We start from the raw sequence: 23,873 nt of genomic DNA, 5'->3' as shown, positions 1-23,873 counted from the left end.
ACCAAGTACACATCTATGCAAGTACATACATACATAAACCAAACGACACCTGAAATGTAGCCAGGGCCGGTTCTGCCCTAATCTGGACCCGGGTGCAACATCGCGCAACCCCCCCCCCCCCCCCCCCCCCCAAAAAAAAAAAAACCACCAGTCTAAATCAGGACAACCATCACATAACTATAAACATTTTAGATCAACTATTTTAACTAAATGGGCTATAATAAATAAGCCTGCAGGCAGCCACGGCGGGCTGCCTCAGAAAACTAACCATTCAATGACACAACTGAAAGCCTGCAGCCACGGCGGGCTGCCTTAAAAAGTAACCATTTGTCCTACCTTAAAACTCGTTTTGCATTTTCTGCCTCCTTTTTTGTATTTTCAACCCTCCGTTTATTTTCTTTCCTTTTCTGAAAACCCGATTTGTGCCCAGACATTTTGTTCTGCTACCAGCGAACTAACTCGTCAGGTCTCGTCTCTCGAGCCCGCGATGATTCCCGTGGGAAGGGCAACAATTGATAGATTTTTACAAACAGCCAATAGGGAGGTTGCATCGTTCAGGCTCTCCTTTGCTCAGACACTCAGTAATGGAGACGTGATAGTAGTCCACCTTCCCGCTCTCTCCATTCAATCAGCGAACGTCACACAGGAAGTGAACCCCAGCGGGTCATAGAAACTTGCGCAGGAGAAGAATGGCTTTTTTATTTGTAGGCTACGGAAACTTTGAGGAACGAAATAAAAACCGGTATTAACCGGTTACCATTATTTTTAATAAGCGTTTCTGTTCCGGAACATAAAAAATAATAAAGTTTCTGGTTTCGTTTCTGTTCCATGTGAAATAGAAAAAGTTCCCGGTTTTCGTTTTCGTTCCTTGAACCGATTCAAAGCCCTGATTTTAACTAAAGCGACTAAGCGTATCGGCAGGCAGAGGAAGCGTATCGGGCCTGATACGCTAAAACACTTTGGGGAAAGCCATGCTACCATTTAATGATTTTTGTGCTACGATGCTTTTGGGAAACCCACCCCTGAACGGGTCATAATTTGGTGTGCAATTCAGAACGGAACCCGTTCCCTGTTGGTCGAAATGAGGCGTGATTGGTCAGAAGGTGTGACAGTAGTTCTGGCTGTAAAAAAAAAAATCCCATACTTGTATTAATGCGCTTGTACTTATACTTTTTTATATTTACAGCTCGTTCATAGGGACTTGTATGGCAGATGCTTTTATAAATAAAACATGTTGTTTAACACAGAAAAAACATAATGATGGTTCCTGTGTCAAGACATTTATTTATGGAAGGAGTCTCCAGTGTCAGCTCTTTGTAGCAGTCAGTTTTCCACCATAAGAGTCTTCACAGAGGACAGAAGAGTTTGCTGTTATAACATTGTCATAACACGGCCTGTGAAACTGGGGCCCCTGCGGGCACGAATTTAAAAATTCATAACTCGGCCCTGGCAAAATTTACAGGCACCTCCTTCTCCCTGAGACCTTTCGAATGAGCCCAGGCTCAGCCCGATGCGACATCAGGAGCAAGTGCGGCTCACAGAAAACTTTAGCATGAGCAATTGCTCCAGCCGCTCTCGCGCGTGGGGATTTAAAAATTCATGACTCAGCCACCGAAGGTCCCAGCCACGTCGGAATTTACAGGCCCCTCCCTTTCCCTGAGTCCTTTCGAACCAGCCCAGACACAGCCCGGTATGACCTCGCCTTGGCCCGTTATTCGCCCCCGAAACCCCTGCATGAGCACTGCTCACTGAAAACTTTAATATGAGCCCTGGCTCGAGCCGGCCTTTAAAAATTCATAACTCTGCCACCAAAGGTCCCAGCCGCGTCAAAATGTACAGACACCTCCCTCTCCCCGAGTGGCACACTAAATAAGACAATAATAATACGCTCAGTATTCACTGTTTTTATTGCACGATGCAGGTGAACTCGTGCTTTAGGGTTGACAGGATCTGATTGATCCACTACAGTATTATGAAAAGTGCCAAACTGCCAATCAGTGGTTATGTTGTTCTTATTATGTGCATTTTTAAAATTCATAATAAGAATGACAGTCACGTTTTGTATGATGCAGATTTATATTTTAATAGTTTTTATTTGTTTCTATTTTTTAAGTTTTAGTCCAGCAGATTTGAGTCTGAATGCCAAATGATATCACAGTGTCTAGTTTCAAGTCATTTTAAAGGAGAGCTGAAGTCATTTTTCAACTTGCTTTATTTCTTAATTAACGTGTTATTCAATGACGTTTTCGGTTTTAGTAACTTTATATCGTGACTCGTATTGGCAACTAATTGCAATTAAATATTATACTTATCGGCCTATTCGGTTTTTAGCCGTGTTGAATTTAGTTCGTTTGGTCCGGACGTCGCTTATTTGCGCGATCTTCACGAGACTTGTACGAGACTTCGAAACGTGAAGTGTCAGCGCCACCATTTTGAAAACTGTTTTCCAAACAAAATATTACACAAAAATGAGTTTAAATGACGATCACTGCCTACTTTTTTCAAACTTTCCTGATTGCTATCAAAACAAACAAAACTTCCGGCTTGATTTACGTCAGCATTCGAAAGAGGGCGCGCGCGTCTTTTGACAACGTTGGCAGATGTCGGTCACTTTGATTTCCGCTGTACGTTTTACTTCCGTCCTACGACGTCTCGCACAGGTCTCGACGCATCTCGTTTACGGCCTTCGCTTTGACATATGGACTGATATATATTACAGAGCATATTTCAAACACTCATAACTTACTATAGCAGCGACAAAATAGCTGTCAGACATGCATTCCGATATTTAATAAAATGAGAGAAATAGAATTTTGATTATTTAAAAAAATGTGCCTTCAGTTCTCCTTTAAAAGTCATTTTGTTCCAAAGTCACTTGGAATCTCAGACTCAAAATTTTAACTATTATGTAAGAATAGTTGTATTGTTAATTATTAAATTCCTTATAGACTAAGTATAAAAATAGTCCTCGTTGACATAATGTTTCATGAGTATTAGGCCATTATTAAAAAATGTTCTGTTTCCGGTCCACCAGCCGGGTGAGTGCCGTTTGTGCGGGTGAAATTTTTTTTTTAATGCCGGTTTTTCGACATTTTTTTCGGGTTCGTAAATCTAAAATCGAACTTGACATTTGCGCATTCCCAGGGCTTTCCACTAAGGCTCATACTAGCCAGCCATGACAAATAAGTAGCCAGCCGGGGGGAGTAAACACAAACTCCTGTGCACGCAGTTCCCAGGATTAAATGTATTTTCCACAGACCATTTATTTATTCACTTTACTCAAATACAAAGTAAAATGGCAGTAAATCTTCTTTCTTTTCTTGCGTATTGCATCATGAGGCGTTCCTGGCTTGTAAATCTCTTATTTTCAGTGCATGACACATTCACGCAACTGAGTGTGCGCACACCGCATGTCGGAGCGCGGATGAGTTACTCTCCCTTGATCAACGGTTCAGTTTGACATTATTTTCAGTCCGTTAGATAAACATTTAATTTTATTAAAATCGAAAATTAATATTTAGAGCCTGTGGACTACAAAAATAGTCATTAAAGTAGCCGGCTGGACTTAATTGTATGGCCGGCGCTTGTGGAAAGCCCTGTCGAATCAGCTCTGCGCATGCGCCGTGCGGCACAAAAAAATGGCAGCCACCATGGAGGAAGGAGATCCGGAGTTTTCAAACATTTGCTTAAGTGTGAAATCGCAAAATGGTATTCTAGCGAACAACAAAATAGTAAAGATTCAGAAAAACAAATCATTCAGTGATCATTTTAATAGTGTAATTTCATCCGAACTCGGCCTAACGCTCAATTTAGAACTACAAAAAGTCCGTGTGTCGGGCATTTTAAGTACCTTTGTAAAAGTTTTGCAAATGTTGCAGTCAGCATTTAAAATGCTAACTTACAGTTTTTGTACAAGTTTCAGTTGATTAAACTGTCATATTTTATTAAATGTGTCTGCTTTTGTAATAAAAAAAAAGTACTGAAAGAAAAAGCAAACACAGCATTGCGATTTCTTATCCATACATATATAATTAAAAAATAAATAAATAAATAAATCCCTCCCTCCCGACTGAAATTTTTTTTGCCCACCCGGTGGACAGGAAACGGATTTTTTTTTAAGGATGGCCTTATTATAGTACCTATATATGAGGACCAGTAAGTTGCAACCAACTGGATCATCCTTGAGCCCTCGTAGTTTTTTTTTTTTCTTGACATGGGACCGACCTGTGTTTGCTCCTGTTTTCTTGGGTAGAACTTTAAGCATGTTGTTCTTGAATCTTCTGACATTTTATTGTAAATTATATTCAATCTGTCGTGTAATTAGCGAATCAATGTCTAGTGTAATTTGGCCTTTGAAGATCCCAAAAATGTGCCTGGAAATATCTGAGAAGCTTCTCCAGGCATCTAAAGCCCTTCAGCAACAATGTGACCCCTGGCCGTATTGTTCCAGGCCTTCTGCTGTCATTCGGACAGACTGAAATTTGGACGGACAGACAACATTTCAGACTCGTCTGTCCTGTGAGAGTCTGCTTAAAGTGCGTATCACGGGTAAATTCAGGAGCAAGATCAATGTAATTCTCCTATTTTATATTAAACTTTGGTCAAATATCTGTCGCATTCTGCATTCTCCGCAATTTTTTTTTACCTTGCGCAATACCAGAAAAATTCAGTTGAAATCAAGCCATTTGAGGTGAATTGGTCCGCCTCTGAAAAAACTTGCCATTTGGATTTCCCGCCAAACATTGATTTTCGTGACGTCGCGTGCGGGACGCCTCCCTCTGAATCCTACGTCAGCGCTGGTTTGTTTATGAGAAAACGACCTGGTGGGTTTCTGCAAATTTCTTCAACGTTATCACGTAATTATTAAAATGGTTAACAGATGTATCGTAGGAGGGTGTAGCAACACCAATCATGATGGGATTAGTACTCATCGTTTCCCAAAAGACCGGACAATGAGAGAGAAATGGGAGCGCTTGGTCTACACAGGCTGTGCACTGAAACCGTGCAAAGCTCGCGCAGCCTGCTGGCGCTTCCGCAGGTGACGTCACGAATCTGGCTCCAGACTCCCTTGGGATTTTTCCAGACGCGTTTTGTTTTTGTTTTTTTTCTGCTGTAGACAGATGGCCTTGTGCAAAATTACCCTTCTGGATGAGTGTGTAAAGGGACATACTTTCATCTAAAAAAAAAAACATGAAATTGGTCCAGAATATGCACTTTAAAATTCCTTATTTCCCCACACTGCTGTAGGTTTTTTTTTTTTTTGGTCTAGTTAAGCTTATGAAAGTAAAGAATATAGAGGTTGGTAAGGAAACAGCTGTTTCTAATGTAAGTCATACCAGGAATTATGTTGTGGATGTTCGACGGCATTAGATGTAATGATAAATAGTTAAAAACATGATGTCCTTCATTAATAAACTTTAAATTTATAATCGTGAAGATCACTGTGGTGTAAGGGGAATAACCCACTTCAGGCCATGGGGAAAGGGATCACACCACCCTGTCATGTTTTATTTCTTTCTTCTCAAAAACAAATCTTTTACTAATCTACACAAAGGACAAATTAGGTTTAAAGTTAATAAAGTGAACAAGCTTGCACACACACATGATTTCTGAGTGAAATTCAAGTTAGACACACGTATTTCACAATTCCTAGAGATTTGGCACCTTTCTTGTTTACATCTGAAGCATCTGTTGTGTTGTACAGACAGACCCAAGCTGACGGAAACCTACACCGAGGACACGTGGCTGAAGTTACGCGATGCTGTCGGTGCTATCCAGAACAGCACATCAATCAAATACAACTTGGAGGAGCTTTATCAGGTAATGTACGCATGGCTCAGAAGGAACAAAAAGAGAATTCTTGGTGAGTAATATGTCGACTTGGGAGAAACGTCCAAGCAAGCACAGAGTCCGGCTGAGCGAGATTTGTGGGAGAGCTCTCAACAACCGAGACGCCTTTCATAAATGTTAAATAAATGTCTCCTCAGAAAAAGGTCAACACATCAATGTTTATACGTTTTACTTTGCTAAACAAGACCACATTTCGGCTTAATGTTAGTCTAATCAGTATTTACAGTGGTGCTTGAAAGTTTGTGAACCCTTATGTAAAGAAAATAATTTCACTCTGAGACAAATAAATGCTGTTAATTCAATCAATCCATCCATTATCTACAACCCCGATTCCAAAAAAGTTGGGACAAAGTACAAATTGTAAATAAAAGCGGAATGCAATGATGTGGAAGTTTCAAAATTCCATATTTTATTCAGAATAGAACATGGATGACATATCAAATGTTTAAACTGAGAAAATGTATCATTTAAAGAGAAAAATTAGGTGATTTTAAATTTCATGACAACAACACATCTCAAAAAAGTTGGGACAAGGCCATGTTTCCCACTGTGAGACATCCCCTTTTCTCTTTACAACAGTCTGTAAACGTCTGGGGACTGAGGAGACAAGTTGCTCAAGTTTAGGGATAGGAATGTTAACCCATTCTTGTCTAATGTAGGATTCTAGTTGCTCAACTGTCTTAGGTCTTTTTTGTCGTATCTTCCGTTTTATGATGCGCCAAATGTTTTCTATGGGTGAAAGATCTGGACTGCAGGCTGGCCAGTTCAGTACCCGGACCCTTCTTCTACGCAGCCATGATGCTGTAATTGATGCAGTATGTGGTTTGGCATTGTCGTGTTGGAAAATGCAAGGTCTTCCCTGAAAGAGACGTCGTCTGGATGGGAGCATATGTTGCTCTAGAACCTGGATATACCTTTCAGCATTGATGGTGTCTTTCCAGATGTGTAAGCTGCCCATGCCACACGCACTAATGCAACCCCATACCATCAGAGATGCAGGCTTCTGAACTGAGCGCTGATAACAACTTGGGTCGTCCTTCTCCTCTTTAGTCCGAATGACACGGCGTCCCTGATTTCCATAAAGAACTTCAAATTTTGATTCGTCTGACCACAGAACAGTTTTCCACTTTGCCACAGTCCATTTTAAATGAGCCTTGGCCCAGAGAAGACGTCTGCGCTTCTGGATCATGTTTAGATACGGCTTCTTCTTTGAACTATAGAGTTTTAGCTGGCAACGGCGGATGGCACGGTGAATTGTGTTCACAGATAATGTTCTCTGGAAATATTCCTGAGCCCATTTTGTGATTTCCAATACAGAAGCATGCCTGTATGTGATGCAGTGCCGTCTAAGGGCCCAAAGATCACGGGCACCCAGTATGGTTTCCTGGCCTTGACTCTTGCGCACAGAGATTCTTCCAGATTCTCTGAATCTTTTGATGATATTATGCACTGTAGATGATGATATGTTCAAACTCTTTGCAATTTTACACTGTCGAACTCCTTTCTGATATTGCTCCACTATTTGTCGGCGCAGAATTAGGGGGATTGGTGATCCTCTTCCCATCTTTACTTCTGAGAGCCGCTGCCACTCCAAGATGCTCTTTTTATACCCAGTCATGTTAATGACCTATTGCCAATTGACCTAATGAGTTGCAATTTGGTCCTCCAGCTGTTCCTTTTTTGTACCTTTAACTTTTCCAGCCTCTTATTGGCCCTGTCCCAACTTTTTTGAGATGTTACTGTCATGAAATTTCAAATGAGCCAATATTTGGCATGAAATGTCAAAATGTCTCACTTTCGACATTTGATATGTTGTCTATGTTCTATTGTGAATACAATATCAGTTTTTGAGATTTCTAAATTATTGCATTCCGTTTTTATTTACAATTTGTACTTTGTCCCAACTTTTTTGGAATTGGGGTTGTATATCGCTTATTCCGTCAACGTTGTAGGAGCCAATCCCAGCTGACTTCAGATGAGAGGTGGGGTACACCCTGGACAGGTCACCAATCTATCACAGGGCTAATGCTTTGAAACACCTTTTTATTTTCTATGGCAAATTCCACCCATCATCTATGCCACTTAACTGTCAGGGCCGTGGGGGAAGCCAGAGCCAATCCCGGCTGGTCTCTGACGAGGAAGGTGGGACACAGCCTGGACAGGTCACTTATCCATCACAGTGCCAGCTGACTTAATTTGTATGTCTTTGGACTGTGAGGGCAAACCAGAACACCCCGAGGAAACCCACGCAGGCACGAGGAGAACATGCAAACTCCATACAGAAAGGCCCCTGTTGGCCATCAGGTTCAAACCCAGAACCTTCTTGTTGTGAGGTGCCATCCTGATAAAGGATAGCGTGATTATAAATAACTTGCTTGTCCTACAGTGGTGCTTGAAAGTTTGTGAACCCTTTAGAATTTTCTATATTTCTGCGTAAATATGACCTAAAACATCATCAGATTTTCACACAAGTCCTAAAAGTAGATAAAGAGAACCCAGTTAAACAAATGAGACGAGAATATTATACTTGGTCATTTATTTATTGAGGAAAATGATCCAATATTACATATCTGTGAGTGGCAAAAGTAAGTGAACCTTTGCTTTCAGTATCTGGTGTGGCCCCCTTGTGCAGCAATAACTGCAACTAAACGTTTCCGGTAACTGTTGATCAGTCCTGCACACCGGCTTGGAGGAATTTTAGCCCATTCCTCTATACAGAACAGCTTCAACTCTGGGATGTTGGTGGGTTTCCTCACATGAACTGCTCGCTTCAGGTCCTTCCACAACATTTCCATTGGATTAAGGTCAGGACTTTGACTTGGCCATTCCAAAACATTAACTTTATTCTTCTTTAACCATTCTTTGGTAGAACGACTTGTGTGCTTAGGGTCGTTGTCTTGCTGCATGACCCACCTTCTCTTGAGATTCAGTTCATGGACAGATGTCCTGACATTTTTCCTTTAGAACTCGCTGGTATAATTCAGAATTCATTGTTCCGTCAATGATGGCAAGCCGTCCTGGCCCAGATGGAGCAAAACAGGCCCAAACCATGATACTACCACCACCATGCTTCACAGATGGGATAAGGTTCTTATGCTAGAATGCAGTGTTTTCCTTTCTCCAAACATAACGCTTCTCATTTAAACCAAAAAGTTCTATTTTGGTCTCATCCGTCCACAAAACATTTTTCCAATAGCCTTCTGGCTTGTCCACGTGATCTTTAGCAAACTGCAGACAAGCAGCAATGTTCTTTTTGGAGAGCAGTGGCTTTCTCCTTGCAACCCTGCCATGCACACCATTGTTGTTCAGTGTTCTCCTGATGGTGGACTCAGGAACATTAACATTAGCCAATGTGAGAGAGGCCTTCAGTTGCTTAGAAGTTACCCTGGGGTCCTTCATGACCTCGCCGACTATTACATGCCTTGCTCTTGGAGTGATCTTTGTTGGTCGACCACTCCTGGGGAGGGTAACAATGGTCTTGAATTTCCTCCATTTCTACACAATCTGTCTGACTGTGGATTGGTGGAGTCCAAACTCTTTAGAGATGGCTTTGTAACCTTTTCCAGCCTGATGAGCATCAACAACGCTTTTTCTGAGGTCCTCAGAAATCTCCTTTGTTCGTGCCATGATACACTTCCACAAACATGTTGTGAAGATCAGACTTTGATAGATCCCTGTTCTTTAAATAAAACAGGGTGCCCACTCACACCTGATTGTCATCCCATTGACTGAAAACACCTGACTCTAATTTCACCTTCAAATTAACTGCTAATCCTAGAGGTTCACATACTTTTGCCACTCAAAGATATGTAATATTGGATCGTTTTCCTCAATAAATAAATGACCAAGTATTAAATTTTTGTCTCATTTGTTTAACTGGGTTCTCTTTATCTACTTTTAGGACTTGTGTGAAAATCTGATGTTTTGGGTCATATTTATGCAGAAATGTAGAAAATTCTAAAGGGTTCACAAACTTTCAAGCACCACTGTAATATTACATTATGTGGTGCATCCGCCATACAAGTCCCTGTGTATGAGCTGTTACTGTCAAAAGAATAATGTATCAGAACGAGCGTATTAATAATTAAGTTATTCCACAAGTTTGAGTCGTACATGAGCTGATAGCTGATGAGGTGCGTAGCACTGAGCCATGTACGACGAGATTGAGTGGAATAAGGGTTGTTTTACAATCAGGGTACAAAGTTTGTGTCACAGGGGTCCAAAATTCAAATTGATTCAAACTGGTTCTTTTACCAGTTTTTAAGTGAAGGACAGTTAAAGAACAGATTTCAGGTCATTTTTTGACGTGTGTGTATGGTAGTTTTGTGTAATCTGCTATAAGATAAAGAAGATTAAGTGTAGCTTTAAGCAGGGCTGGGAGAAACAAATGAAGTGATTCTCGGAGAGGACGTTTTTTTTGACAATTCAGAATCCACTACTTCCACAGTGCTTTTAAATATAAGGCTGTAAGCTTTGTGTTAGTTGTCTCTAATATTTATGTCCCAATATCTTGACCACATTTTAGGATGAAAATAATCATTTTAGATATGTTATTTTATATTGAAAAATTTGCTGTCTCGGAGAGGACTTTTTTTTTTTTTTTTTTGACACAATTACATACTAATTTGATCAAAATAGTCTGAAAACTTACTGGCATTCTACATTAAAACTTAACTATGTTTCCAATGATATGGAACCAAATATTTGTTTTATGGTATGAAGAATGATTTAAAGTGCTGATGACACATTTTTGACATCTTTGGCAATGTTTTATAACATAAAAAGTAATTCCCGATGATCCATATATTAATTCACGAAGGCGCCTATTTTACAAGTTATGATAAACGCGGCTATTTGGGCAAATCTGACGGGGCTGCAGCACCCAGGAGACGAATGAGGAGGAGGAGCTATATGACATCAGCGAAAGAACCTTCCTCCTAACTTACCAGTTTGTTGTTGATGCGACAGGTGTTCAGTTTATCATTATTCGTATTTTTATTATACATTATTATACATTATTTTATATATAATATAGTTATATATATAGTTATTATGCCTTTGCGTTGTGTTGCCGGCTTTTGCTCCAAAACCCACAAGGATGGGGTAAGTTTATTCAAGTTTCCCAGAGATCCCGAGCTGCATGCGAAGTGGGTGAAGCAAGTCAGGCGCACTCGTGACAAGTGGGAGCCCTCACCAACATCCGTCCTGTGCTCTGAACACTTCGATTTGGATTGTTTTGACACCCTTCCCAACTTAAAAGAATCTCTTGGGTGTTCAGTTCAGCACAAACGTGTGTTACTACCATCAGCAGTGCCTACACAGTGTTGCCAGATTGGGAGGTTTCCCGCCCAGTTGGGTGGTTTCGAGTGCATTTTGGTGGGTTTTGAACATATTTTGGGCTGGAAAACGTCAGCAGTATCTGGCAACAGATACTGCTGACGTTTTCCAGCCCAAAATATGTTCAAAACCCACCAAAATGCACTTGAAACCGCCCAACTGAGCGGGAATCCTCTCAATCTGGCAACACTGCCAGTATTCCGGAGGGGGTCTACTCGTAGCTATGCCGGATCCAAAGACAGTCCTCCTGTCAGAACATGTGTTGTGAAACGACATAAGATAAAGGTACGTAGAGCTATAGATTCTACATGATAATCATAAATGTAATCATAAAGTCGGCGTGATATCAGTCATGTATTTGCTTGTGAAAGCTTGCGGCTTTCATGTAACTGCCGCCTAGCAACGAGAGGCAAAGGGTAAAGAGGGTAGGCTATCATAGATTCTATTCGGAAGAGATCAACACAATTCTAGACTCCCAGAAGAGGAAGAGCTAGCACTAGAGAGTTCACCGGCGTTTTCATGCGCCATTTCCATTGAGTAGAACCAGAGTAGAACAGCCAGTGAACCGCAGCGTGTTCTCCCGCTGACGTCACAACATGGCCGCGAGCCACGGACCCAGTTTTCTTGCACTGTGCAATTAAAAGTTAGATATTCGCGTAACAACAGCTTCTTTTCACGTAATTATAACAGAAATCTAACATGTTTGCCATGTTGTATAGTTTATTTAAGAAATTGCATAGAGTCATGTTCGTGTCATCAGCCCTTTAAGTGCATCCCTTTTGGAGCTACCTGTGGTCAAAAAAGCACTTTTTCTAAATGACACGAGTAATTATGCTAAATATGACACATTGCCATACATTCACCAAAAATAACGTTATCACCAAATTTTTTTTTTGCATGATAGAGCTATCACAGGGCTACAATAAACAACCAAGTTTATTTAGTCAAGCCTTTTGATATTGAAGATAAGTGTTAAATGTGATTTTTAGCTTGCGTACCCTGATTGTAAAACAACCCGTTAACTGTTTTATTCTATCCACATTCACTGGATTTTGAGAAATAGTAGAGGACCTGGCTTAGATATGTATGCACATAGTTTAGGAGAGGATAACTCAACTGTTATAGGCTAATTTGAACCCAAGGAACAACTTGAAATGTGTGCCAAAATCACTATCCAGGACAAACAGGCTGAAAATTACCAATCCAAGATGGCCACCGGTAGCCATATTGAAAATATCAATTTGTTAACCACTCACCACAGAAGTATGTGCAATACCTCATTATTTTATGGGTTTTTGGGTATGGGGAATCCATTAGTGGCATCATTTTTATGATTGAAGGAAAAGGGAACAAGCCATGGTCAAGGGCAAGGGAAAAAAAAAAAAAATTGGCCAAAATTGCAGTTTCACAGAAAACATTTGAAAAACAGAATAACCCTAGCTCAAACATGAAATCATGGAATTGATTGCAAAATCAATCTAGGCACATAATTTAGGAGAGTATAAGAAAGCAAGCATTTGATTAATATAAAGAAATTGTATTTTCAATCATGCTGTTATGATCCATGGAATGTTAACCTAAAGTGAAAAATACAAAAAAATTGTTACTTTAAGAGGTAGCAATATCTTCAGAGCCGAAATGTTTAACAGCCAACAATATACAGGGATGGGAATTTTCCGCGGATCCGCGGAATTCCGCGGATTTTATCAACCCAGGGGTCATTTTTGTGAATCGTCTAAATCCGAGGAGAAAATATTTAGGGGGGGGGTTAGGTATGTGTTGACCCGGTCAACCATCGGGAACAAGGCTCTGTTTACATCAGCAGTTCAGAACGTACACTGTATTTGATTGGCCGTTGAGAGAGAAATATCGCGATTTGACCAATGGTAAACGAGCATAGATAGGAAAGGCCAAAATGTCACATGTAAGCTTCGTTCTGATTGGTTCTTTGCATTTCGCTTTCTTACTCATTCAACATGGCGCTCCACGAGGCCGGAGATTGAGGATGTAACAGCAAATAAGAGCTTCAAAATGGTGAAAATTATCACAAAAGAAAACGAATCGCTTATTCAGATTAGCTGCTAAAAGGAAAAAAAACATCTCTGCAATGAAGCATTCCTAGAAAAAGAACAAGTACTTTGTAAATATGTTGAAAACTTAGAGTAGTGTTGCTAGTTATATGTGATTGTGACTTTGGGAGCTGAGAGAACTGTTCAACAGGGAAATTGTGTTTCTGTTGAGACAAGTTCACTGCAAAAGAGGTAACTGCATTCTTTAATAAAGTAACAAACATTTACAGGATTATGTCAAATATTCTGTCTTTGTGTTTAATTTATATTCATCATTCCTTTCATTCTAGCATGAAGTTAAAAATTATTTTTAGCTGAGCATTATTGAGACTATTTTTGTTTATTAGTGTCCAAAACTCAAGCTTCTTTGGACTGAAAATATTATTCAACTGAGCAATCTGAGACCATTTCTAGTGGTCTAAAATGTATAAAACTCATTAGCTTCCTGGGGCCTTCGGCCCCCTGGACCCCCGACCAGGCTCCGCCCTGGACCTGGCTGGGGGCCAATGGCCCCCAGACTCCCGATTAAATTTTCAGCTGAAAATACAATTTCTCATTCTCATCCCTGAATATAACTTTTAGCATCACGTTATTACTGTTTGTGTCACATAAACCAGGGTCAGGAACATGAAGAGTAACACAATAATAATACCGTAATACCGGCAGCCATCTTGGATTGGTCATTTTCAGGCTGTTCACCCCAGATAGCGATTTTTTTTTTTTTTTTTTGGCACACGTCCCAAGTTCTTCCTTGGATTAAAATTGGCCTATAACAGTTGAGTTATCCTCTCCTAAATTATGTGCATACATATCTAAGCCAGGCCCTAGACTAAAACAGAGGATTTTTGTTGTTGTAAATCAAATGGCGCTAACCTCCCAAAAATCCATTTTAATTCCAGCTTGTAATGCGATAAAACAGGGCAAACACCAAGGGGGCTGAATACTTTTGCAAGACACTGTAGGTGCATCGTCTCCTCTCTTGACGCTCCCTGATTAGTACTGTCTCAGTGGTGTTTAAAGGGTTTACAAATGAGAATCGGTGGGTTCATACCAGGCGTCTCAGTTGTTGTTTTTTTTTTTTTTTTTACAGTAATTATCACATTATCAAAGTTATTTATTACCGAGCTCTTTTCATTATTAGCTGACTGGAATAATTACTTGAATTCAATGAGTTTAATCCAAACCTCACTAAGTGCCCTATAAATCATGCCAGCTTGGACCTGTGTTTGTTCTGTTGGTGGAAATTACTAAAAATGCTCGAAAGCTCCAACAAATAGCCAGAATATTATTCATTCATTCATCTTTAGTAAGTTCTTTATCCTGGAATTGTATCCGGGAAACATCCAACATGAAGTGGGAATATAGCTTGGATGGCAGGCCAGTCCAGTAGGGCTCCACACACACATTCCTTAAGACCTGGGGCAAATAGTCTCTTTACTGGCATGTTTTTGGGAGGTTTGAGGAAACCAGAGAACCCTGAGGAAGCTCAGGCAGACCCACACAGGAGCTCCACACAGACAGAAACCAGCCCTGTGCCCGAAATCACTCCCTACTCACTATAAAGCGAGGACGCCATTTTGTAGTGCTGTCCGAAACAATAATGAGCATTATTGCACCTTGTATAGCGCACTCAAAGTATCCCACAATGCATTACGAAAAGTAGTGTACAACCGATGGTCACTAACCAAGCAATATATCCCATCATGCATTGCGGTCACGCTGAAAGAAATCAAATTAAAAGTTTCAAATTTGATTTAATAAAAGGCAGCGGCAAAGAAAAGAGTATTCAGCTTTGATTTAAAAAGAACTGAAAGATGCAGGTACTTTTTATTGATTAATGTGGGAAATGTGCTCAGTATAAGATGGATTTATCACAAAAATACAGAGATTTTTTTTTTTTCGCGGTCCGGTTTCCATCAAATCCTGCGCTCTGATTGGCTGGCGAGCGGGTCCGTATCCTACGGTACGGACCCCGGTTACGGACCTCTGGTGACTCGCTTGTTCACAACAACAGCAAACATAGTAGCATTTTTTGTCAACATTTATCTTTTTTATAAAATTTATAAGATTTTTATCAGAAATCTTATACATTTTTGCCAGCATTTCTCAGGAGAATAGCATTAATTTTACAGCATGGATAGCGATAACAACAGTGTTCACAGCGAAAGCAAGTTTTACTACCCTGAGGAAGAAGAAATAAAAGAAAACATTTCAGGAGAAAGCTAAAAACCTGTAACTGTTGCTAACGCCGAGCAAAAACATGGCTGAATCCTGAATGAATCAATTTTGTATAAATAGGGGACGACATAGGCAGCAAAATGTAGTTTTTTCCTGCCATGGAAGTGCACTTGTATACCGAGGAGGAAGCCATTTGCATTACAGCCGTGAATGAGGATTCAAAATGGCGGCTCGGCTCGGTTTTCCCTTTCGGGCACTCTCGTTTACTGTTAGAATTCGGTAAAGAAAAAAAAATTTATTTACCGGTTTAAGCTCGGTCCGTATGGTGAAATACCGTGACCTCGGCCTTGAATACTGACCTCGACCCAGAGGGCCTCGGTCAGCACTTTCAAGACCTCGGTCACGGTATTTCACCATACGGACCTCCCAGCTGGTAAATAACACCTATATTTCCAGCTTAAGGTCAGTCCGTATAGTGAAATACTGTGACCGAGGTCTCTGGGCCGAGGTCAGTATTCAAGGCCGAGGTTGCGGTATTTCATGATACGGACCAATCTTAAGCTGGTAAATAATAATTTTTTTTTCTTTACCAAATTCTAACGGGAAATGAGAGCACCCGAAAGGGAAACCATATTTTTAGAACAAACCTACTACAAGCTCGTTTTTGGCTTTCTCCTGAAATGTTTTCTTTTATTTCATCTTCCTCAGGGTAGTAAAACTCGCTTTTGCTGTGAACGCTGTCGTTATCGCTATCCATGCTGTAAAATTAATGCTATTATACTGAGAAATGCAAAAATAAATGTTGACAAAAAATTGCGACTTTGTTTGTTGTTGTTGTGAACGAGTGAGTCGCCAAAGGTCCGTAACCAGGGTCCTGATCGTAGGATTCCGGACCGCTTGCGAGCCAGTCAGAGCGCATGATTTGGTAGAAACCGGACCGCGAAAAAAACACATGCATGTATTTATTATTTTGAAAACCCACCAGCCGACTGATCTGGCACGTTTTAATTGTGCGACAGTAATGATGTAAATACCAGCGCGACGGACTCGTGTCCAAAAGCGCTTTTTCATTTTACCAATGAGCTCACTATATAGTCCTCTATATAGTAATTCCCTATATAGGGAGGAGTAATGAACGAGTGAGCGATTTCGGACACAGGGCAGATCTGAGGATCGAACCAGGGGCCGTGGAGCAGTGAAGCGTCCTGCATGCTGCCCACCTGAAGTCATATTGTACCTGTTTTTAAATAATGTACCTCATGAATATGAATATCTTCATGAAATAAATCTATACTGTGCAAGTCCATGGAATTTATTTTATCTTTAAAGGAGTCCTTGGCAGGTAAAAGTTTTGTAAACCCTTGCAGGATGCAACGTGACTAGATTCATGTTTAAAGCTGCTCTGCTTTGTTTAGCGAAATTTATTTTGAAAAACGCTTGCATATGTTCCTTCTGCTGGAAATAAAATCAGGTCTCGTTTTTGCTAATGATTTTCTGTTGATTTGTGTAATGAAGAACTGGTGTGCAGTATTGACGTGAGCCTAATTACATTCCCGATCTTCTGCTTCCTCTGCTGGAATTAATCGCATCATTTACGGACTGTTCATGCGCTTGTGTAACATCGCAGCTTGTTTGTGGCTGGCTTGGATGTTGTGTCCTTTTCTAATCTAGTAAACATTCCAGTCAGCACACTGTGGTGCATCAGTCAGCAATTCTTGGCACCAAAAAAAAGTCAGTTAACACGTTCAAGGTTGAACTTGAGTGGCACTGTATAACGTTTATGACCTGTATAAAGTGTAACGATCCTTCTTTCTCATTTTTTCCTTCAGGCAGTGGAAAATCTTTGCTCTTACAAGGTCTCACCCATGTTATACAAACAACTCCGGCAAGTGTGTGAAGATCACGTGCGGGCTCAGATCCACCAGTTTAGAGAATATCCTTAAGTGTGTGTGTGTGTGTGTGTGTGTGTGTGTTTGAAAAATGATGGTAGTAAAATGATATTTGCTTTGGTTTCCAAACCAAAGCGCCTGTACATGTTCTCTTCCACTAGGTGGCATCATCCCACTACGTTCACCCCAGACCCTACACGCTCACGATGGAGGGTTTGCACACCTATTTGATTTTACTAGTAGATGAGTAATTTACAATTCTTTTTTTTTTTTTAAGAGTTAAAGCAAAAACCCGTTCAATGCAGTGGCGGTTTATTTTACTGATAAACAGCGAAGGTCACTTCAGTTAACAGGTATACACAGGGTACAAATTACATTTCCAGCTTCAGTACTTTTTATCCCCTGCTGACTGAAAGGCCCGAAGGGGGATTATGTCCTGACGATGTCTGTCCGTCCCAGGAAGGGTGCTCACTAGGGTGATCCCGAAATGTATGGGAAATTTTTTTTTTTTTACCAAAACATTCCGACCACCCTACCCTTTTTTTTTTTTTTTTTACATAGGCTAAAAGATACGGAGCCGTAGAGGGGACATGGTGAATAAAAAAATAACAAAGCGTGGGAACGACTTATAAGGCGTGTGCACGAGATATTAATGCGCGTGCACGAGTTATAACCCGTGCGCACGCTTTGCGTTAAGGCGTGCGCTCGGGTAGTTAAAAGTGAGGGGACGAGTTACAAATCGTTCCCTCGCTTTCATTAAGGCGTGCGCTCGAGTTATAAAGGCGTGCGCACGGGTTATTAAAAAGTGAGGGAACGTCTTAAAACGCGTTCCCTCGGTTTATATCCAAGGCGTAGGAATGATATCCTATGTCGTTCCCTCGACTTATTAAAATATTCCCACAATATCCTTGTTTTCGTTTATCTCGCTGCCTATACACACACACACACACACACACACAGGCTGTAGCTCACCATGGTAGCTCCGGAAATACTAGACGCTATTTCATTATATTTTAGTATTGGACTCAGATACACAGAAATCCTCGATGCACTTGCATCCCAACATGGCTTTATTATAAGTCTGAGACACCGAGAGAGAGTTCTGAGAGAGAATGGGCTTCACCGTCGTAGTTTTTCTGACCTAAACTCTCTCTCGGTGTCTCAGACTTATAATAAAGCCATGTTGGGATGCAAGTGCATCGAGGATTTCTGTGTATCTGAGTCCAATACTAAAATATAATGAAATAGCGTCTAGTATTTCCGGAGCTACCATGGTGAGCTACAGCGTGTGTGTGTGTGTGTGTGTGTGTATAGGCAGCGAGATAAACGAAAACAAGGATATTGTGGGAATATTTTAATAAGTCGAGGGAACGACATAAGATATCATTCCTACGCCTTGGATATAAACCGAGGGAACGCGTTTTAAGACATTCCCTCACTTTTTAATAACCCGTGCGCACGCCTTTATAACTCGAGCGCACGCCTTAATGAAAGCGAGGGAACGATTTGTAACTCGTCCCCTCACTTTTAACTACCCGAGCGCACGCCTTAACGCAAAGCGTGCGCACGGGTTATAACTCGTGCGCGTGCATTAATATCTCGTGCACACGCCTTATAAGTCGTTCCCACGCTTTATTTTTTTATTCACCATGTCCCCTCTACGGCTCCGTAAAAAGAAGGCAACAAGCAAAATTTCAGAAAAATTGGTTAATATTTAGAGGTGCCACACGAGGTTGCAAATCAGGTTAAGCCATTAACATTAGTTGGTGCGTAGACTGTTGCAGAGAAGATCTCAAACCCCCAAAAAGTCACAGTTCTAGAGGGAATATGCCACTTCTATGAAAAAGAAGGGGCAGGAAGAGTTGTGAATGTTTTTCTTTCCATGTTTTTCAGATGGCTAGCAACAGTAATACAAGTAGTACCGGTGGTGCAAAGCACAACACCAGAAAGGACAGTCATGTTTAGTTAATTGGTCCCACTTCCAAGGAACTGTCTGGGAGAAAGCTTCCTTCTGCTAGGGAAGTCCTTAGCGTGTTCTTTTATCTCCACAAGATACCAGAATACCGAAGGGTTTAGAAAATCACAGACAAGTAATAGCTATTGTTACTTTGAACGCAGGAAGTTATATTACTGTATTGTTTGTATTAATATGAAACAGTTAACAAGCCACATTATTTTATATTGTGTCTTGAGTGAAAACTTTAATGGCTTTGTGGCACCTCTAAACATTGTTCAATCTTAAAGTGCCATTCCACCATTGGATGTATTCTTTGGCATAAAATATGACAACATATATAAACGGTATCACTAGGTAGAGAAATCTTTTAGCTTCAAAATGATATATCAAACATAATTTTTTGACAACGACAAGTATATTAATTTTGCGACCAAAGTCACCTACCCTTTTAATTTCCGCGCGGTAGTGAAACGTGATGTCATCGGCAGGTTCCCCTTCTTGTGTACCACGTGTCGGTGTTCTGTAAAGTTATCCCACCTCTTGGATTTGTCCTACCAAGCCTACTGCGCATGCGCAGAACACATGACGCCATTACAATTAGCAAGTTCTCATGCAGACCGTTTTATTATTCACAACAAGTCATTACAAATTATTTGACTCGGCCAAAGACTCGACCAATACGCACAAAACATAAAAATCGGGAAATGCGTGAAATACTCACCGATTTTCTATCAGCCCAGCTGATCGGTAGGACAAAACTACTGTTGAATTTTCCTACCCTCCTGGATTTCGCACATGCGCAGTAGACGATTTCGCGCATGCACAGTAGGCTTGGTAGGACAAATCCAAGAGGTAGGATACGTCACGTGGTACACAAGAAGGGGAACCTGCCGATGACATCACGTTTCACTACCGCGCGGAAATTAAAAGGGTAGGTGACTTTGGTCGCAAAATTAATATACTTGTCGTTGTCAAAAAATTATGTTTGATATATCATTTTGAAGCTAAAAGATTTCTCTGTCTAGTGATACCGTTTATATATGTTGTCGTATTTTATGCCAAAGAATACATCCAATGGTGGAATGGCACTTTAACCAAATTTCGTACAATAACTTCTTTTAGGCAATGTAAAAAAAAAAAAAAAGGTAAGGTGGTCGTAACAAAATCCTAAAAAAATATATTTTGGGGCCACCCTAGTGCTCACCTTCTGAAATCAACTCCTCTCACAATTTTTGCAGGACTTTCATGAAACTTGACGAGAGGCATTATTATATCTCGGTAATACGCATGTTGTAATTTCGTTAAATTCGTTCACATTTTACCAGAGTTACAGCCCTTGATTAACAAAATTATACTTTGATAATTTCATGAAAAGTGTGTTTTCCTTCTGAAATCAACTCCTCTCACAATTTGTGGAGGAATTTCACCAAACTTGGCAAAAGGCCTTGTTATATGTCGGTAGTACGCATGTTGTTATTTTGTTCAGTTCGGTCGCATTTTACCAGAGTTACAGCCCTTGATTAATAAGCTTGTACTTTGACAATGTCATGAAGGTGTGCTCGGCTTCTGACATCAACTCCTCTCACAATTTTTAGACGAATTTCTCGAAGCTTGGCAAAAGGCCTTGTTATATGACGGTAATGCGCATATTGCGATTTAATTTCGTTTGTGAAAATTTTACCAGAGTTTTGAGCCTTGATTAAATAACTTGACAATTTCATGAGGGTGTAGGTTCTTCTGAAATCACCTCCTCTCACAATTTGTGGAGGAATTTCACCAAACTTGGCAAAAGGCTTTGTTATATGACTGTTATACGCAGGCTGAAATTTTGTTTAATTTGGGCAAATTTTACCAGAGTTATGCCCTTGATTATTAACAAACTTGCACTTTGGCAATTTCATCAAGGTGTGCTTGCTTTCTGAAATCAACTTCCCTCACAATTTTTATCCCCCGCTGGCTGAAAGGCCCGAAGGGGGATTATGCCGTCGCGATGTCCGTCCCGGGAAGGGTACTCGCCTTCTGAAATCAACTACTCTCACAATTTTTGGAGGAATTTCACAAAACTTGACAGGATTCTTTTGTTATATGTCGGTACTACGCATGTTGCAATTTCATTCAGTTCAGTCGCATTTTACCAGAGTTATGGCCGAGTTGCCAGCGGGGGATATTGTGTTCTCAGAGCACTCTTGTTAGTCTGCACTGTCAGCAACAGAAATAAACATGTCAGTATAATAAATGTGGAATTTGATAAATCCGTGTATCAACTTACACTAATTTAAAATGCACGTATCTGGGTAGCTCAGATAAAATCAGTGATTCTGAAACTCAGTATGTGCAGCATGGAAGCTCGGGTCCATCATACATTGGGGGGGAGGGGAAGACTCGTCTTGCAGCTGACTGTAGAATGAGCTGAAATATTTTAAAGTACCTTTAGCCTGCTTTCTCTGCTGTTAGCCTGCATGTCCTTACCTGCAGTTCTCCCTGCTGTCTGCAGTGAAGCCCCAATTAGACTCGACAGTGAAACACTGACAGTGTTTTGAAAACAGGGTGTATTTAAAAAGTTGAAGACCTTAACTCACTCTTTTACAGACTCTCTGGACAGTCTGTCTTTTCTGAAGAGGATGAACAGATGCTGGCAAGACCACTGCAGACAAACAGTAAGGGAAAATAAAACGCACTCATTAGCTTGGTTTTTTGTTTTTGTTTGAGGAAGGTTGGCAGATTCAGTGATTTTTATATGAATATGAATCAGTTGAGAAATTAAGCTTTTCTAAAGCGTTTGATAGGATTGATCACAACATCTTAATTGGTAAACTACGACTGTTGGACGTCCCTCCAATTCTTCTCAATTGGTGTTCTAGTTTTTTAAAGAACTGAAAACAACGCATTATTATTGACAACTGTCGTTCTGATTGGCTTCCGGTGACCTGGAGGAGTACCTCAAGGAACAAAATTGGGTCCTTTATTTTTCCTACTGATGATTAATGACATGTCCTGCAGAGTCCCTATATATAAATATATTGATGATTGTACCGTCTTCGAAATCATCTCGCCATCAGGAACATCCACACTTCAAGAGGAACTAGACAGCATTCAAAAATGGCCCATCGATAATGGAATGCGCATTAACTTGAAGAAAACTAAAGAATTGACTGTTTCCTTTTCTAAGTCGACACCTCATTTTCAACCCCTTCAACTAGATGGTAACAACCTTGAAACTGTGACTTAAACAAAGCTCTTAGGTGGGGTTTACATTAGACCGTATCAGCGGATCATCAGATTAACGTTTTTAAAAACGATTCCCGTGCACACAGCAACGCCAATACACGATTCCCGTGCACACAGCAACGCCAATACACGGATACGCTAATCACATGACTAATTCGGCACGTAAGTTGAAATGTGTCAGTGCGGCTCATCGCTTCCTCCTCAGCGGCTGCGCTCCAAATCACTCCGCCCTGAACAGCGAGTGCCCTCTGGAGGGTGCGCACTCCGGCCCTGCGCAGCTCACAGAGCGCGCGAGTGTAGTGCACGAGCAGTGATTCGGGACTGAGCCGCTGTGCGCAAGTCACTTACCACTTGCAAGTGGAAGGATGGCAAGCCTAAAGACCATCATAACTACACAATGGGCAGTATTTGCATCAGTATTTGCAGTATTTTCATACTTCTATACTCTTTAATGAAAGGTGATACAAGGCGGAAGTCCGTGCCGTTTTTCAGCAGTCGCGTCACATGACCAACGCCAGCGAATCAGGAAGGTGGATGTCACAGTGACGTTGTCCAATGAGACGCCAGCTAGAGCTCAGCACAGCGTATCCGCGTATTCTGAATGTTTACACAGCACCGGACCAGACACGATCTGGATTGAATACGTGGACCCTGGCGGATTCCCGTTTCCCGGTGTTTCCAGGCGGTTTAATGTAAACGGACAGTGCATCCGCGAAGAAAGCGAGACAGATACGGTCTAATGTAAACTTGGCCTTAGGCGTGTGGCTGTCATCAGACCTCAAATGGAACACTCGCATCGAATTTATATGCACGAAAGCAAGCAAGCGTCTCTACGCCTTGAGAACACTAAAACGTAGTGGCGTTTGCTTAGATGATCTCTGTCGTGTGTGTTGCAGTTTTGTTCGCCCCATCGTTGAATATGCTTGTCCAGTATGGCACTCGTCACTGCCATCTTATCTGCAAGATCGTATAGAACAAGTCCAACGAAGAGCCACCAAAATCATTTTGCCTGGACTAAACTGCAACGAACGATTGGATAAATTAAATCTACCCAGGTTGAACGACAGATGCGAATCCTTCTCGATGAATTTTTTTTAAACCAATATTGAACACTGGTAACAATATAGGAAGACTCTTAGGCCCACTTTACACGGGGACGGTCTGAAACAAAAACACAAGTCCGTTTTCGTTCTCACTTTTTTCCGCGTCTACACGACCGTTTTCAAGGAGGAAATCTGCATCTATACGGTGACGCATAAATGTGTGGAATTCAATTGGATGTGCATGCCAGGCGGCTAGGTGGTGCTGTGAAAGACCTCCGCTATGTCTGCACGCATGCGCAATGTCTTCCGTCTTGTCTGATCT

The 23,873-nt window shown here is 41.0% G+C and overlaps 1 protein-coding gene across 2 annotated transcripts in view; it reads left to right on the top strand.

The window, feature by feature from the left end:
• Window positions 1-23,873, top strand: part of cul4a (cullin 4A) — a 114,538-nt gene that overhangs the window by 15,680 nt on the left and 74,985 nt on the right. Inside the window, exons 2-4 of one of the 2 annotated variants that reach the window (XM_060898671.1) lie at window positions 5,705-5,820; window positions 17,264-17,368; window positions 21,869-21,937. In XM_060898671.1, the coding sequence (XP_060754654.1) occupies window positions 5,705-5,820; window positions 17,264-17,368; window positions 21,869-21,937 (290 nt within the window). Of the gene's footprint in view, window positions 1-5,704; window positions 5,821-17,263; window positions 17,369-17,438; window positions 17,537-21,868; window positions 21,938-23,873 lie in introns of those variants that run through there. The other variant, XM_060898672.1, reaches the window with a different exon arrangement.

This window comes from Neoarius graeffei, chromosome 18 (assembly GCF_027579695.1).
Source record: "Neoarius graeffei isolate fNeoGra1 chromosome 18, fNeoGra1.pri, whole genome shotgun sequence".
Taxonomy (NCBI): Eukaryota; Metazoa; Chordata; class Actinopteri; order Siluriformes; family Ariidae; genus Neoarius; species Neoarius graeffei.
Note: the sequence above shows the minus strand (reverse complement) of the source record. Positions and strands in the feature narration are given on the sequence as shown.